Source organism: Falco naumanni, chromosome 15 (genome assembly GCF_017639655.2).
Source record: "Falco naumanni isolate bFalNau1 chromosome 15, bFalNau1.pat, whole genome shotgun sequence".
In the NCBI taxonomy this organism is placed as follows: Eukaryota; Metazoa; Chordata; class Aves; order Falconiformes; family Falconidae; genus Falco; species Falco naumanni.
In genome coordinates this window covers 21,594,492-21,611,446 of record NC_054068.1, presented here as the reverse complement: position 1 = coordinate 21,611,446, position 16,955 = coordinate 21,594,492, and the positions used below count along the sequence as shown (strand labels likewise).

Genomic DNA, 16,955 nt, shown 5'->3' with positions numbered 1-16,955 from the left:
TCCTCTGGTCTCAGGATCTTCTCTGGCAAGGGTGTCTAATTGGGGCCCCCCTCCCTGCTGCCCCTGGCTTGGGTGAGCCTCATCTGGGTGGAGAGGGACTGGAATAGCACTGGTGGGGCTGCGATGGGCTGTCTCCTGCCTGGCTCTAGGACAGGAGACTGTTGTGGTGTCAGGAGAGCTGCAGCTGGGATAGCGGAGCTGCTGGGAGGGGAGCAGCCACCTGAGGACCCAAAGACCATAGAAGAGCAAGGACCTGCTGCAGCAGGACATGGGGAGGCCACAGCTGCACTTGTGGTGCTGGAGGGACAGTGAAGCCTTTCTTTGAGGGGGGGGCATGCCTCTAGCTGGGGGGCTAGGGTGTTATTAATGAGGGTTTTGTGTTAACTAGCACCCAGGGCAGGACCGCAGCGTCGCCGAGGCTGAGGGAGGGGAACCCCCGCCGCACAGCCCTGCTGGGGCCAGGCTCTGCTCCCAGGCCCTCTGCCTTGCTGCCATGCAGACAGACTTCCCCTGACAGCCCCCGGCTGTTGGTGCTGTGATGTCCATGTGGTGTGATGGTCACGACCATCAACTGTGCTGGAAGGGTCCCCCTTTCCCCAGCTACCCCGGGAACCCTGGTAACACATTTCCTCGCTCAGCCATCAGCTCCCCAAGGACCTGGTCCCAGCTCCTGCATGCTTGGGGATAAGGGGAGCCAGGGGCCCCCATGCCCTGCCATCGGCCCCTGCCAGCCCTGACCTCCTGCCTCTCCTATCCTTCTCCTTGGGGAAAGGGAACCTCGAGTTCCCCCCTGCCCCTGGCCCCTCCCCTTGCTGCTCCTCCACCCTGTGGCCACCTCCATGTCCCTACCCGGCTGCCCCACAGGTGCTGCAAGACCGGGTCACCCCTATCCCCTGGTTTCCCCTGGCCCCCCGAGGGTCCTGTTCCCCTGGTACCACCTTGGAGCCCACCCATGCGCACCGTGGCTGCCCCAGGCGCCCACTGCCTGCCTCCCCCTGCCCTCCCTGTCCTGCTGCTGGGCTCGCTGCAGTGGGCACAGCATCCAGCCATCAGCAGAAGGAGCAGCTCTACCAGGGCCCCCAGAGAAATGCCGTGGGGGTGGGGATTGCTGATGGAGGTTAGGTCAACCACACAGGTTGCACCTCATCTTACATTCCCTTGGGATAGTCTCTTAACTGACTGCTCGTAGTAGGTTTGAATTGTTCTGAATCTTCTTTTTCAGGAAGAAGTACAATGCAGAATATATCATTTACAAACACCTTTTCCATCATTTATTTATAAAACGATGGTCCTAGCAGGACTTCTGCAAAGATCTACACTTTCAAGTCAAGATTTAATTGTTCTGTCTAACTTCTACTGTGTTCTTATCCTCCTTGCAGACTCTTCCTTTCCTCCCACAGGAGCCTACTGAGGCTGTGGGCTGACAGCATGGGTGGCAGCTTTGTTGACCAGGATGCTGGGGCTCTGGGACACCGAAGGCTTCATTGTCATGTGGGGCTCTTGTTCTTTGCTGTTGGTGGCCATGGGGAGCACAGGTGACAAGCTGAGGCTGGATACTTCATATAAGGACAGATGCAACAAGAGGCAGCTGAGGAGATGCATCCGTGGGTTCTGAGGGAACTGGCAGATGACATGGCTAAGCCACTATCCATCTATTTGAGAAGCTGTGGCAGTCCAGTGAAGTTCCCACAGACTGGAAAAGGGGAAACATAACCTCCATTTTTAATGGACTAAATAAGGAAGATCCAGGAAACTACAGGCTGGTCAGTCTCACCTCTGTGCCCAGCAAGATCATGGAGCAGATCCTGCTGGAAACTATGCTAAGACACATGGAAAATAAGGAGGTGGTTGGTGATAATAAGCATGGCTTCACTAATATCAAGTCCTGCCTGCCAGGTTTGGTGGCCTGGTATGATGGGTGGGCTTACAGCATTGACAGAGAGGGAAGAGCAACTGATTTGGCAATGAATCCAAAATTCATTATCCATAGGTGACACCATCTGGCCATTCCGAGGAATGCTCTAAGCTCTTGTTTTGACTTGGGTTCTGGGATTTGACAAATAGCCTCTTTTCTTTCAGTTCCAAGACTTTTCTTGCCCTGTGAAACTGTAAATCCCAAATACATTACTTCTTGGGTGATCTGTGCCTTTTTCCAGGATACTTTGTACCCCGCTAGCCCCCGAAAGTTTAGGTTGTCTGTTGTCATTGGTGTAGAATTTTCTTTATTACTAGCAGGATGTCATCTACATACTACAGCAAGGTGACATTTTCATACAACTTTTGCCACCTTTCCACCTCTTTGGCTAATTGATTTCCAAAGATTGTAGGGCTATTTTTAAAACCTTGCAGTAATACAGTCTGGCACAATTGGGTTTTTCTACCAGTCTTAGGGCTTTCCCCATTTGAAAGCAAACAATTCTTGACTCGCAGCAGCTAGCGGAAGGCAAAATAATGCACCTTTTAAATCTAATCCAGTAAACCATTTATCTGTTTGCTTCAGGGCGGTCAGGAGGGTATACAGGTTTGCTACTACCAGGTGGACATCTTGCATTATTTGATTTATAGCTCTTAAATCTTGGAGAAGTCTATATTCTTCTGAATGTGGCTTCCTGACCGGTAACAGTGGAGCATTATATTCTGATTGGCATTTTCTCAGTAACCAAAGACCCAAAGACCCGCGACGGGCACCGGAGCGGCCCCGTGGCTGCCGACAGGTTCCGCCGCTGGCCCCACGCACAGGCCACCGGGCGCGGTCGCAGCGGCGCGGCACCGCGAGCGCCCATCGGCGCCCCGGGAAACGAGCTCCTCGGCCGCCGGCGCAACCCGGAAGCTCCCATCGATCCGCCGGAAGTAGAGCTCTATGGGCCAGCAGTCACCCAGGACGCCGGAAGCACCCATCAGGCATCGGGAGGGCGCGCTCTATGGTCTGGCAGTCCTCCAGGACAGGCCCCGCCCCTGGAGACCGCTCGGGTGCCGCCGAGCGCGCGCATACGCAGAGCCGCGCTTTGCCGCCCTCGCTGCTGCCGCCTGTCGCACAAAAGCCGGTACTGCAGCTCGGGTGGCATCTCCGTGCTGCCGGCCGTTGGTAACGGCAATGCAATCCAGCGCTGCCTGCGGGGTGGTGCCACGGCGCCCGCCGCTGCCTCCCGGTAAGAAGCCGCAGCTGCCGTCCCACGGGCACGTTGCCAGCAGCCGCTTGGCGCGCAGAGCACGGAAGTGCAGCGCTGCTGCAACCTCGGCGTACACCGGCTGCCTGCCGGGTGCTCGCTGCCGCAACGGCCCCGCCCCTAGCGGCGAGACCCCCCCCGGAGACTGGGAGGGTGCGGAATGTCCCCGCCCCTTCGCGGCGGCAACCCCCGCCCCCTCACCCCAAGCCCCGCCCATAGATACCGCCCGGAAATGGCGTGGCTCCACCCCTAGCGGCCAGCCCCGCCCCTGAAGACAGAGCGGGAGCAGCCCGAGTGCCGCGCAGGCACAGAGCCGTGCTGTGCCGCTCTCAGTGCTGCCATCTGGCGATAGGAGGCGGTACTGCAGTCCGTCGCCACCCATGCGCAGCGCATGTCGCCGGGCCCCTCGGTCCCCCCGAGCCCAGGTCTGGGCGCACGCCCAGGGGGTTGGTGACGTTTCTCAGGATCAGCTCCCTCCGTTGCCCCATGGTGTCAATCGATGGCTTTTCTGCCTTAACAGTGTTGAGATAAAACCTCTGCTATGGCAGTGGTGTTGGCTTCCTGCCTTAACACTGCTGAGGTAAACATTTGCTTTGGTGATGGTGTGAGTTTCTTGACGTATCAATGATGAGACAAACATCTGCGATGTTGGTCCTCTCCGACGCAGTCTCTAACACCTGCTTTCTGTGGTGGGAAAATGAATGCTCACTCTTGCACTTGTACAGAGCCCAAAAGCGCTGTGGAACCACCTGTGCACAGCTCCCCCAGAGAAGGTGCCAGAAAAGGGTTCACTCACTGGATCTTACTGTCCCCTGGTAGCCGTGCTGCTAACACAAACAAACCTTTGACTCCCTGGTTCCTGATCCAAGAATAGTTTAACTCTTGAAGAGGGAGGTTATCCTGAGATCAGCACTGCAGCCTGGATGTATTGCGACGGCTGCTTGCAGCTCAGCAATGAGCTGTGGCGGGTCCGCAGCTAGTGACTCTGTTAGAATGGATCTGTGACAAAGTGCCTGACTTTCCACCTGATGGCACTTTGCAAATTCCTGCCTGGCAAGCAGTCGGCAGACGATTGTATGATGCTGCCACGGAGGGGGACTCCGTGGTGGGAATGCATTTAGCACCTGGGTGGCAAATCCTGAATACTCTTCGTCAAGTGTCGACTAATTCTACTAACAGTGCTAAACCAGGGGAGGCTGTAAATTCCACCAACAGCATAAGCACTGAACCAGAGGAGGCTGTAAATTCCACCGACAGCGCGACTCTTCTCAACACACCGTCAATGACGGCAATTCCGTCCACACCTCCTCTGCCCCCAAAGCTCCTGTCACTGATTGCAGCGACCCTCACAGCACAGGACCAAATGCGGGAACCGGACATCTCAGAGGGTGATTCCATTGACACTGATCAACCTTTTCATCCCAGGTCCTATAGATCCAGAAAAGGAACCAGACTTTTTTCCTCGCCCTGCACCCCCCCACCCCTGCCCCGATGCGTTAACTGTATTTTCAGGGGTGGTGAAAGGGGGTCTGGGGAATCGGTGGCAGGAATGCAAGCGGGAAGAGCTTAAGCAAGGGGATTTGGGAATCGCAATGACATGTCCAGTATTGTATTCGCCAAATCAGCCTCCAGAGTGTCAGCCTGTGCAATATGAAGCTGTTAAAGAGTTAAGCAAAGCAGTGTGGGAAGGGGGGATTCATAGTACACTTGCTGTGTCCCTTCTTGAAGCGATGGCAGAGCCTTATACACTCGCACTGCATGACTAATAGTCATTGCTCGGCATGGTACTAACTCCAATGCAGTATATGATGTGGTTATTCTTCTTGTGAGCTACGGGTAGTGGCCTTGATTGAAAACCTTAATTGGGGAATTGCTGTTAACTATGAGCAGTTGGCTGGGGAAAATAATTATGCCAATTCCGTGACTCAGGCAAGGTATCCCAGGGACAACTATTTGCAAATTAAGGAGATGGCTGTCAAGGCAGTCAGGATACCGGAGTCTGGGTGAGCCTCTAGTGAATCATTCACCACAGTCTTGCAGGATCCTAAAGAGTCATATACGAACTTTACTGATTGGCTTCAGGATATTTTACAAGTTGAGCATGAGGAAGCTCGAGGGTTGCGTTTAAAACAACTAGCTATGATAATGCCAATGAAGATTGCAAACGGGCATTGCAGCCCTTGCAAAATCACAACCCCACCACATGTCAAATGTTTATAATGCAGACCTCACAGCAGCCTGTAACTCTCAGGCTGAGTTCTGGAATGCAGCACAGCGCATTTTTGCTTCTCTAACCTCTTCTGTAGGAATAGTACACGCTCTTAACTTGCTTTGTAAATTAGGCTGCTAGCTTGCTAAAGAAAGTAATGCTACGAATACTGCTTTTTTTTTTTTTTGGCTTAATAGCAGATGTCCATTCTGTCCATCATATGTTGCTACAGAACCGAGCTGCTATTGATTTTTATTGTTAGCACAGAGATATGTGTGTGAAGACTTTGATGGGATGTGTTGCATGAATCTGAGTGACCTCTCTGAATCAATTCACAAAGCATACAGAACTTAAAAGTCTTAAACAAAGATCTGCAGCAGAGCCAGGGGTGGGATGCCTTTGGTCTCTTCTTATGGCTGGGAAACTTTGGGCTGTGGATCAAAAGTATTTCAGGATTTATTATAATTATCTTAACCGCCTTACTGATGTTTGCCTTATGTCTCCCATGCCTTTTTTCCTGTATTCAGCATTTAGTTGACCATAACATAAATCAGGTCATGGTCACCCAGCTACACGCAACCTTTGCCTTGTCACAGTTAACAAACAAAAAAGGGGGAGATGTGGGAGAGGAGGATAGAGAATGTCTGAAAAGAGATGTGTGAGAGGAGTACAGAGAATGTTTGACCATTACTGATGGGAGATATGAGAGAGGAGGATGGAGAATGTCTGACCTGGCAGGAGTTGAGAGAACAGCTGGGTATTGTGAAGGAAAGTAAGAAAAAGAAACATTCTAGGTTATCTAGTAGCAAAAAGGTGTCTGCATGCTTGTAGTGATATACAGCCATGTAACTGCAGGAATGGTTTCTGCCCTGAGCCTGGTGGTACATACAGCTGGAATTTGTATCCGGGCCCAGAGATATAAATATGAGCTTTTCTATACAATAACGTGTCTCTGGTTGTGCCAAAATTAGAGTCCGTGCCTTCATACGTCACAGTCCTCTTCTTTTCACTCCTCCTTGTTTTTCAGTTTCCTGCTGTCCAACACAGGGAATGTGGCCCTGGAATACAACTGGATGGCGGCTGTGGAGGAGGAAAGGGCACTGAGCCACACTGGGGAGCTGCTTCCACCCAGTCTGGATGGTAAGGTGCTGCCTCAGTGTGGCAGCTAGGCATGCCCGGGGTGTCTCAATTGGTAGCTGAGGGCATGGGGAGAAGAACATGCCACTTCACCCCAAAACACTGATTGCTTTCTCATCCCTGTACTGTCATCCGCTTTCATTGCCATCTTCCCAGCTGCAGCTGGAGACTTTCTCCTTGCCCGCTTTCAGGGCCTTTCGGAGCCTCCTGTGCTCGCTCTGACACGTGTGCTCCGCGCAGGAGCTGACCTGGCTCAGGGGAGAGCCACGTGGTGGGTCAGGACCGGGAAGGGGACATCAGGGCACCGCCTGGGGAAGTCTCTGAGGCTGGGAAAACTGATGGTGTAACAACGCGTTAGCTGACCCGAGTCACTGTCTCTGTGCAGTCCCCCAGCCCAGGGCGAACGCAAAGTCACTGTCTAAAACGAACCCTCCGAACTCGGCGCAGGAGCGTTTGCTGCAGGCAGAGACCCTGCCCGCAGCAGCTGCCGGAGCCCAGCGGCGGGGCCGGGGCTCGTTGACCTGCGCTAACGTGATTGTGCCTGAGCACGTGGTCTCCTTGGGAGCAGCGCGGTTCTGCGGGGAAACGGGGCTGTGTCCAAGGGGTCTTACTGGGAGGAGGAGCGCGGAGAGCTGTCAACCCTCGTGTTCCCCAGCGCAGGCGGCTTGTCCGATGGTCAGGGTGGCAGAGCCCAGCCAAAGTCCGTCACGCTCCGAGTGTGCTCATCTCCCCCGGCTGTGGGTCCTGGCGTTGGCTCTGCCCCGGCACAGGGCACACTCGTGCTGAAGCCGGGCTGTGCCGTCAGCTGTCCGGTTGTCAGTTATGGAAGCCTGGCAAGGGGGAAGGAAGGAAAGGGCGTGAAGAGCAGCGCTGTTCCCCAAAGCCTTCTCTCATCACACACAAGCAAAATTCAGTTCTGCAGGCGAGGCCACGAGGGAGCAGGGCTTAACGCTGTCCCTCGTGCTGAGTGCCGAGTCTGGCCGTATTGGGGTGCGAAACAGCACCCGGAAACTTTCCCAGAGGCTGTTACACAGACATCTCTACTGCTAGTTCCTGGACATGGTTTGGGAATGAATGCTGGCCAGAAACTGTTCTGCAGGAGGTTTGCCTCTAGCTTCTCGGTCCTAGAGACGGAGGGAGTTTAACAGTGTGGATCGAAGCAGCTGACTTCAGCCCTGGCCCCGTTAATCTGCTACCAAGGTGACCAAGGAGTGCCTGTTCTATATGGTGACTCTCAAGGCCACCACCTCAGAACCCATCAGCACTGTTGAAATGACCACCGCTGCTCGGCAGAGAGTGTCTTCCACCGTCAAGGTGGACAACCCTCTGGCTGTCCCGGTGACGTTTGCCATAGGTTGCAAAGTGCCTCACGTCAGTGTTCCCCGGTATTTCACTGTTCCTGCACAGCCGCAAGTTGGAGCAAAGCTCATCTAGTACGCTCTCTTCTCCCTGCAGTCTTTCTGGGAGCCTGTACTCCTGGAGGGTGATGCCCTACACGTACCATCTAGGGCTTCTGTCCGAGGGTGACAGCTCCCACCTACTAATAACCTGTGTGAGAAAATCCCAGGTGGGAATTGCCCGGCACTGGTGGAGTCTGCCACGCTGCCCCTTGTGATAAGCTCCTGTCAGACCTCACGTGGCAGGTCCTTGTGCCTCACGCTCCTTATTTAGCGTGGGTATTTTCAGTCCAGAGTGGCTGCAGGACATGCCCTGCCTGACTGGTAGGGTGTTTGCAGCCTGGGTTGCTAGGAGGTGTGTGCGGTTGAGGGTGGGAAGCTTCTGCGATACTGCTGGAGGGCTCTGCGCTGTTGGGGACAGTCCCCCGAGGGAACGCTGCCCCAGATGCAGCAAGGCGCTGCCCGGAGAGGGGGAGCTGGAGTAAGGGAAGGTGCTGGGCTGCCTTCCAGCACTGCGTGAGCACGCCAGGGACCCCTTTCCCCCAGCCTGGGCCCTGCCTTCCCCATCTCTGCCTGACCCACTGGTTTTTCCTTCATTCCTCCCAGGCTGATCTTGTCTTTGAGTACCAGCCCCTGAAAACGGGTGAGAGCACGGGGCGCCTGGTGCTCCAGAGCAGCGACTTGGGCTCTTTCTACTATGACCTGCACCTGAAAGCCACCATGAGCAGGCCAGAGAAGCCCCTCTACTTCTGCACCACGCTGGGCTCTAGGCAGACCATCACCACTAAAATAATGAATTACGCCCAGCAGAAGGCCGAGTACCTTCTCCAGGTGACCCCGGCCTGCCCGGGCTGAGAGGCAGCTCCTCCGGCCAGCATCAGCCCTCTGCATGGAGGGATCCTTTGAGGGTGGCCACGTGAGCCCGGGGGTCTTCCCACCAATGCTGGGCTTGTCCCCAGCTGGACTGGGGGGTGACCCACTTGCAGAGCCCTCTCTGCTGCCTTGTTGGAGCTGCTTTTGCCGGGTCCATGGTACCAGAATTTTACTTTACACCCCGGTTGTGGCAGTAAGGTCTCTTGGGGGTTGGGTGCAGGGTGGTCCCTGCTCGGCACGCCTGGGCAGTCCTTATGGCCATTTCCAGTGGACACTCCCCTGGGGTATGGCGTGGGGGGGACAGGCAGGGGAAAGGGACCCTGGCTAGCATGATGGCAGGGGGGCATTGGTTTCTTCCCCAGGTGCTAGCTCTGCTTTTGTGACCTGCCCCCTCCCGGGTCTCTTCTCTCCGCTGTGCAGACCCACTGCGCCGACTTCCAGATGGCAAAAACCATCAGTGACTTGATGCAAGAAAATATAGTGAAAAACCTAAAACTCAGCAGGCAGCAGTTGCATAGCTGACAGGAGCCATGAACAGGCAGGCAGGAGCCTCACTGGCTGCCAGAGGAGGTCTGGAGCTCGGCCTGCTCAGCACTTCAGAGGGACAGTTAGTATGTACAGATGTACACGAGCCCCACAAGAATGTAAATCAGTAGCCCCCTGACACAGACGTGCTAATTGCTAAAAGAAAAACTACTGAACTGGTAAGACTGAAGGACACTAGGATAAAATAATTGTGGTAGTGGCAGATTGAGACCTCCTACTCAAAGCCCCCTTCCCCCCCACCAAGAGAGTGAATGCCCCGCTCGGGGAGCATGCCCAGTAAATTTAAAATGAACTGTACCTTTAAATTGAAGCGAGAAAGCAACTAACCAATAATTAGTTAGTAGGTGTAGGCTTTGGGCAGAACTAACCAACTTCAGTGTATAAATATGTATTGTGAGTACAACTAAGCGTGCAAGTTAGGAGTGATCCCGCTTGCACCTGGCGCCACAATAAACAGACCTGCTTTATAACTGACCCTGAGTTATGGAGTTTAATTCCGCACGCCAGTGGCCCCGCCAGCCCGGGGGGCTCGGAGGTGAGCGTGGAGGTGACATACAAGCCCTGCCAGCTGGGCAAAGCCAGGGCTACGCTGCAGGTCTGGTCCCCACTCGGGGGGTACAGCACCCCCCTCTTCGGCCTGGCCCTCCCGCCCGAGCCCCAGGGCCCCTTCCCCATCAGGGCCGGCGGCACCACCGCCATCCCCTTCAGAAACATCTTCCTGCAGCCCATGGCCTTGCAGTGCGCGGTGGAGCCCCCGGCCTTTGTCGCCAAGGCCCCGAGAGCTTGCGGCCCAAGCAGACCGTGCTCATCACCGTCTCCTTCAAGGGCGACCCGGTGCCCTGTGAGGCCCCTGTCCCTGGCAAGATGGTGGTCTGCGGCCCGGGGGCACGGGCCTGGCCTGGCCCTACTGCCTCTGCGGCCTCCCCCCTCACAGGTCAGTCCTCAGCGCCCCTGGGCTCGTTACCCGAGGGAGCGATTAACTCTGGAGCCAGAGTAAACCCTGCTGGAGTTTAGTGTTAAATAAATTGGTTAGTTATCCATATTGTTTATATTATTTTATTACATATTACTATATAAACAATGTTATTTATAATATAAATATTTATTAAAAATTATTATTGAATAAGCTCATGGCACAGCGGGTTGCACCGCCGCGCTGAGGGAAGGGGGCTGAGGGGAGCGGGCTGAGGGGAGGGGGCTGAGGGGGGCAGGCGGAGTCCTCCGCGCCGCGCGGGGGCGGCAGCGGCCTGGCGCAGGGGTCACGTGGGCGCGGTGAGGGGGGCGGCAGGGGGGCGGCGGGGCGGCGGGGCCATGAACGCGGAGCGGGACCTGGCGCCGCTGGCGCCCAGCGTGGTGCGGGCGCTGAACGACAAGCTCTACGAGAAGAGGAAGGTGGCGGCTCTCGAGATTGAGAAGTGAGAGGCGGGGAGGGGCGGGGGGCGGCCGGGGAAGCGGGAGCTGGGCTGCCCCGGCGCCCCGAGGGTGGGCTGCGGCGCGGGAGCCTCCTGCGGCGCCGGGGGGGTGGGACCCGCTGTGCCGCGGGAGGGGAGCGGCTGGGCTCCCCGGGGGGGGCTGCGGGGGCATCCTGACGGGGTCCAGGGCACCCGGGGGCTGCGGGCCCGGGAGCCCGGGGAAGGGGCTCAGGGGGCACGGTGGCCCTTCGAGGGGGAGGGGCTGCTGTAGCCCTGTCGGGCCAGTGGGCCAGGGGAAGGGGCTGAAGTGGCCCTGTCAGGGGCCACGGACTGAAGTGGCTTTGTAAGGGGCCAGCAGGCCAGGGGAAGGGGCTGCAGTGGCCCTGTCAGGGGCTGCGGTGGCCCTGTCAGTGGCCAGCGGGCCAGGGGAAGGGGCTGCAGGGGTCCTGTCAGGGGCCAGCGGGCCAGGGGAAGGGGCTGCAGGGGTCCTGTCAGTGGCCAGCAGTCCGGGGCAGTGCCCGGACAGGAGGGGCTCTCCCCCAGAGCTGCTCTGTGTCTCCCAGCCTCATCCGACCGGTTGTAGCAGGGACCCGCCAGCTCGAGGCCATGTCCCAGGGCAGGATTCGTGCCAGTGAGCACAGAAAGCCCGGCCTGACGATGGGTCCCCAGGGCCATTGCACAGCGCTGCGCGGGGCCAACGTGTGAGCAGTTTAACTTTAGAAGCTCAGAACTGCATTACTTGCTTTTCTGCAACGCTGATGGAGGCTGCCGGCTCTGTGCCAGCCCTGCGCACAACTGGGGAACATGAGGGTCTCACTGGGCAGGAGCTGCAGCAGGCTGGCGCTGGGGCAGTTGTGCCCATCATCAAGGGCCTGTCTCATGTCAGCCGGGGTTCATCTCCTCGTGGTGCCATCCCCCTTTCCCTGAGGTCTCACCCTCGTTCGTTGGGTGCTCGGTCCAGCTGCAGAGGTGGGAACACGCCTGCTGTCATCCCCGGCCGCTGGGTGTTGCCTCGTTCTCTCTGCATCACCGCTGTTTGGATGGAGCTCAGGCCTTCCTTTCCAAAGGTCTGCAGGTGCCTGCTGGCATGGCCGTGCCCCCTTGCGTTGCCTGCGCGCCTTTCCTGCGCTGCTCTGGGTGCTTTGTGCTGCTCTGGTCCGCAGCTTTGCCTGGGAAGGACCGTGTACTCCCCGGGCACTGCCTGAGGACTCCGCTGATGGAGGTGATCTGAAGCATCCCCTCCGGGCAGCTGCTGGGAACCATGATTGAAGCTGGAGAGGCTGACTTTTGGGTGGGAGATGCAGCCAGGGACGTGGGGATGGAGCCACTCTGCTGAGGGTTTGGTGGGAGGCGTGGGAGGGATGCGGGGTGGGAACTGTGTGCCTTCAACATGAGTGTCCTGCGTGGGAAGGGTGTACATGGGCAGCAGAGAAAAATGGCTCTTAAGGTGGGGTGTGTGCGTGCTCTGGTAGAAACTCAGCTCAGTTACTCCCTTCTGTTCTGTGTGTTTACCTTTCTCTTGTTTTCTCTCTTCATTATAGGAGTAGTTTTTGAAGGGTGGGTTGTGGCAGGTGTGCTGCACTGTCCTCGTAACTCCAGCCTTGGGGATACTTCAGTAATTGCCCCTTTGCTGCCGCTGTGAGGGGTGATACTCCTCAACTTAGCTAAGCAGCTCTGCTCTGAGTTATTCTGCCCCAGGATTAGGGTTTTGTTGTTGGTTTATACCAACCAAAGTCTGATTTGGAGTCAGAAGGTTCAGCTGACTGAGCTGGAAGCCCAATTTGGGAAAAGTATGAGGAGGAGGAAGGCAAGAGCCAACCCTTTCTGCAGATACAGAGGCTTAGACCAGCTAAAACCCATCACAGAGCAGCACTAGCAGTGTCTCTCCCCTGTCTGTGGCATCGAGCAAGGAGGGACTCGCTGCCTTTCAGCTCAGGTACCTCCTCGTCCTCTGGCTGGTAATGTGGGAGCAGCTCCTGCTGCATGCAGACCCTGATGCTGCTAGTACCTTTTTGCCTTATTAGTTAAATCTTGAGCCTATTAAACTTTTGCAGGAAGTCTGTAAAGTTATTCCTGTTCAAACAGAGCTTTGTCTGTAAAATCTAGGCAGTAAAAGGATCACCCCGACGGTCTGTGCTGCTCAGTGGGACTGGAGATGGAGCTGTTTTCCCTAAAGCAGCGGTTTGGGGGAATGGGTTGGGCCGTAACTGTTGGAGAACTCTGCTTGGGAGCAGGGAGAGCAAGGGGGGACTGCGTGATGCCCCCGGGGAGAAAGGGGGCAGCCGCTTTGCCTTGGAGCAGAATGAGAAGACAGCTGGCGTTAGTTGTTCTGGGAGAAGAGTTCATGAACATTTTCTATAAGAGTTTTCCTGGATTATCAAGTGGAATACTGGCCAATGGTACTTGTCTGGGATAGGACAGCATGAGATTCAATAGAGTGCTAAAAACCCCCGTGTATGGAGTTAGGCAGTGGAGGTTTTTGCACCTTCTGTGAAGACTAAGGTAAAGATCCTTATCTAGGCTGAGATCTTGAGATGCATGGGTCCATGTAATGTATAGAAGTCAAAGAAAAAAAGAAAAAAGAAAGCATTGCATTGGCCGGGAATCGAACCCGGGCCTCCCGCGTGGCAGGCGAGAATTCTACCACTGAACCACCAATGCTACAGCTGCCTGCACAGCTGCCTGCACAGCTGCCTGCACAGCTGCCTGCACAGCTGCCTGCACAGCTGCCTGCGCCTCCCTGGCTGGCCAGCAGCTCTGCCGCAGGGGAGACCAGTTGGGTGACCCGGGAGCTTGAAGCAGTTGCCCAGGCTGGAGCGGGGTTGCAGGTCTCTCCATTCAAGTGCAGCTGATGTGTTAAATATCTCTGGGGAGGAGCAGGTATTGCAGATGGAAACCTTTGCTTTTTGTTAAGGTTTGTGCTGTTTAAGAGTATATTTAAATATACCGTTAGTAGCTTATTTAAATATATGGAGTATCAGCTGAAGCGATGTGTAGGTGGCTGAAAAGGTCCAAAATCTTGGCGCTGCATATGTGTCTGGTGGGCAGCAATTCCCTACCAGGCCCCCAGCGCTCCTGGTGTGTGCTGAGCAGTTCTCTGCTGCCGTCTTGTGCCGTGCCGGGGGTGAATGACCCTTGTAACCCACCGCGTGGGAGAGGGTGTTTGAAGGTCTGGTGACTTCTTCTCCGCAAGCATGCGACTGCGGTGAGGTGGCCCTTGAGAGTTCACCCTGGGCTGGGAGTTCACGAACCCTCTAGGAGGCTGCAGGCTGGGAGCAGCAAGATGGCAGCAAGTCCCTGTTGGATGTGAGCGGGGAGAAGGGGAGAGCTCTGGTTTCACTTGTGGGCTCCTTGAGCATTCCCTGTTTCAGTACTGCTTTCTCTGGCATTTGTCGTGGCTGAAAATGCCTGTTTCTGACAGCTGGGGGGGGAGCCGAGCCCCCAAGCATTTGTATCAGGCAGAACCTAAAGCCCCCCTGGGTGCTTTCGTCTTCCCTCCCCAGGCTGGTGAGAGAGTTTGTGGCTCAGAACAACACGTCTCAAATCAAACACGTGATCCAGATCCTGTCGCAGGAGTTTGCGCTCTCCCAGCACCCCCACAGCCGGAAAGGGGGACTCATTGGCCTGGCTGCTTGCTCCATCGCCCTGGGCAAGGTAGGTGTGGGTGTGGGTTTTCTGGCTTGTGTGGGTTGCAATGGGAGAACGGTGGCTTGTCCTGGATCAGTGTGATGGGAAGATTCAGGCTGGCAGCGCTGCGGCCCCCCAGCTCTCCCTGTGTTGCGGAATACAGCTGGGTTCTCTTTGGGTTTCCTCAATACACCCAGCCGCATCCTTTGGGCACAGGAGCGCTTTCTGGCCTGGACTGCATTTTGGCAGCCCCCTAAGCATGGCTTAAGTGCATCTGTCCGTCCTCTGCCTCCAGCAGCTGGGCAAGACTCAGCAGGGTGGGTACTAATTTGTGTTAATGAAGCTGAGAAGAGTTGCAGCCCTTCCATCTCCCACTCCCAACTCAGTCGGCTCCGGCAGTGTGGGCAGGGCCTTTGGGAAGCGGGGCTAAGGTATGGACCAAATGGTGGCAGAGTTGTAGTCAAAAGAAGCAAGAGGCATAAGGTGTCGAGCTGTGTTAGCTTGAGGTAGCAGCTTTCTGTTGGGCTTGGCAGAAGTTTTACTTGCTGAACTCGTGGGTGGCTCTGTCTGATTCTGGAGGTGTTATATTGGTGCCTCTTGCATGGGAAGTTGGCTGATTTCTGTCCCACTTTTTCTATAACTTTTCTCTCGGTAACGAGAACAAAGTCAGTAAGTTGCCTCCAGGGCTATGCCAGAGCATCCCTGTCCCCATGGAGGGGAGGATGGACTCTGCAGGCTCAGAGCTCCATCGGAGTTTTGTGTCAAACCATGCGGCTGGTTTTTGAAAGCATCTGCAAGGGAAGGAGTCATTTTGATCCATGGTAAGGTGTACATCAGTGAAAGCAGAGGGCGCAGGAAGAGCAGGTTGTGCCTGTTGGAAGAGCTTTGAGGTAGATTTTAATTATTTTTTCTCCTTCTAATGACAGTCATGATCAGTCTGAGCGGGTGCTTTGAAGCCTGACAACTTTTGCGTTAGCTGTCTTTATGCTGGTGGCCAGGGGCTTCTAGCAGTGCTACTGTCTTCGTCATCTTGTTAAAACACAGAATCTCTTTGCAAAACCCTTCTCCCCGGGATGCGCAACGCTCTGCTCTGCCCTCAGCCCAGGCACGTAACACGCCTGCTCCTCCCGCACAGCGCAGGGAGAGGCACGCCGTGCTGCTAGGGCTGCTGGTGCAGCTGGCTCTAGGGAATGGGAGAGCTGGGTTTGGTGGTCTTGAGGGACGCTGATAAATCTTTGAGAGGAACTCTTTAATCTGCTAGCCCATGTGCTGTTGATTTTCTTACTGTCTCCTTTACTAGATATTCGGGAAGTGCCAGCCTGTTTCCCCAAACTTCAAAATAAGCCAATCTCCTGCATTTACCCGTGGGTTTGTCTGAAACTCCCGCTGTGATGGTGAATCCTTAAGCAAGTCTTCTGGGGTGGGGAGGGTGCCTTGTTAGCAAAGATACTCACTTGTGGGCAGTCAGGGTCAGCCTAGCACGATTCTTCCGTGGTCCAGCAGAAGAAACTTCAGTGTGTCAAATCTTGCTTGCAAATCAGAGCCCCACAGTGGCTTCATCCAACAGCTCCATAGGCTGAAGCTGTTCCTTGTCTGGTAGCTGGAACCATGGTTGAGTTGGTGTTTCTGGAGACAACAGGGCAGGATGGTGCTGTGGGGGCTGCCAGTCGTCTGTTTCTGTGAAGCCTGTACCCACCAGCTCCTCTGCACTACCCAGCTCCTGACTTTTACAAAGAGTAGCCCAACAGACCAAGGGCTTCTTTGCTTAAATGAAGGTGCAGGTAGGCTCAGTCTGTCGCTCTCTGGGATGTTCTCCCTGGTCCTGGAAACCTTGGTGGGTTTACACTGAAACCAGCTGGCAGTGTGGGATAAATCCCGGCCGGCAGCTGACTGCCGTGAGGGCCAGCGACCGCTGGCTTTGCTGGGCATCTGCCTCATCTCCTGCCGGCAGGGCAGAGGGAGGCAGGGACGGTTTCTCTGTGGGCCAGTCTACCGCAGAGATGGGCAGAGTGCAGCGGGAAACAGCCCCTCTTGCTTTGAAAGGCACTCGAGCACTTGAATAACTGCCTAAACTTCTTGCACAGCTTTGCAAATCAAAACCAGCTGAGTACAGCTGCAGTGATTGCTTCAGTGGCTGGTGTGGACTTCCTTGAAACAACTTCTCACCTTGCTCAGTTGGCTGTCACTGTACCTGAATTATAAAATTCAATAATTTCAGTAATAAAGTTAAAAATTCATGAATAAATCCTATCCAGCACAGGTGCACTAAGCCATTGTGGGCCTGAATTTTTGCAGTATGTTCCAGGGCAGCGCCATCTCTTCCCTCTCCCTGTGGTGTGGTCCTCAGCTAACAAGTCCTCTCCTGTCCACCAGGACTCTGGGCTCTACCTGAAGGAGCTGATTGAGCCGGTGCTAACGTGTTTCAACGATGCCGACAGTCGGCTGCGGTACTACGCTTGCGAGGCTCTCTATAACATTGTCAAGGTGGCCAGGGGCTCCGTCCTCCCACATTTCAACGTACTCTTCGATGGCCTGAGCAAGGTAAGAAGCTTCCTCTCAACCCCCATGTGCTTTTCTTTCTCACACT

The 16,955-nt window shown here is 55.5% G+C and overlaps 2 protein-coding genes and 1 non-coding gene across 4 annotated transcripts in view; 2 read left to right on the top strand and 1 right to left on the bottom strand.

Moving 5' to 3' along the window:
- Positions 1–5,594: 5,594 nt before the first annotated feature.
- Positions 5,595–9,801, top strand: LOC121098102 (hydrocephalus-inducing protein homolog). 2 transcript variants are annotated; one of them, XM_040615751.1, is made up of 4 exons: positions 5,595–6,148; positions 6,404–6,516; positions 8,517–8,741; positions 9,204–9,801. In XM_040615751.1, the coding sequence occupies exons 2-4, from the start codon at positions 6,514–6,516 to the stop codon at positions 9,303–9,305; spliced, it is 330 nt and encodes a 109-aa protein (XP_040471685.1). In that variant the 5' UTR covers positions 5,595–6,148; positions 6,404–6,513; the 3' UTR covers positions 9,306–9,801. The 2 variants fall into 2 exon arrangements, with proteins under 2 accessions (XP_040471685.1, XP_040471684.1); XM_040615750.1 differs by having other exon boundaries at positions 5,595–6,516.
- Positions 9,802–10,597: 796 nt separating this feature from the next.
- Positions 10,598–16,955, top strand: part of VAC14 (VAC14 component of PIKFYVE complex) — a 64,093-nt gene continuing 57,735 nt past the window's right edge. Inside the window, exons 1-3 of the mRNA XM_040615271.1 lie at positions 10,598–10,744; positions 14,245–14,395; positions 16,742–16,909. Of these exons, the coding sequence (XP_040471205.1) occupies positions 10,641–10,744; positions 14,245–14,395; positions 16,742–16,909 (423 nt within the window). The 5' untranslated portion in view covers positions 10,598–10,640. The remainder of the gene's footprint in view (positions 10,745–14,244; positions 14,396–16,741; positions 16,910–16,955) is intronic.
- Positions 13,332–13,402, bottom strand: TRNAG-GCC. Its single transcript has one exon. It is a non-coding gene; the product is annotated as a tRNA-Gly (tRNA).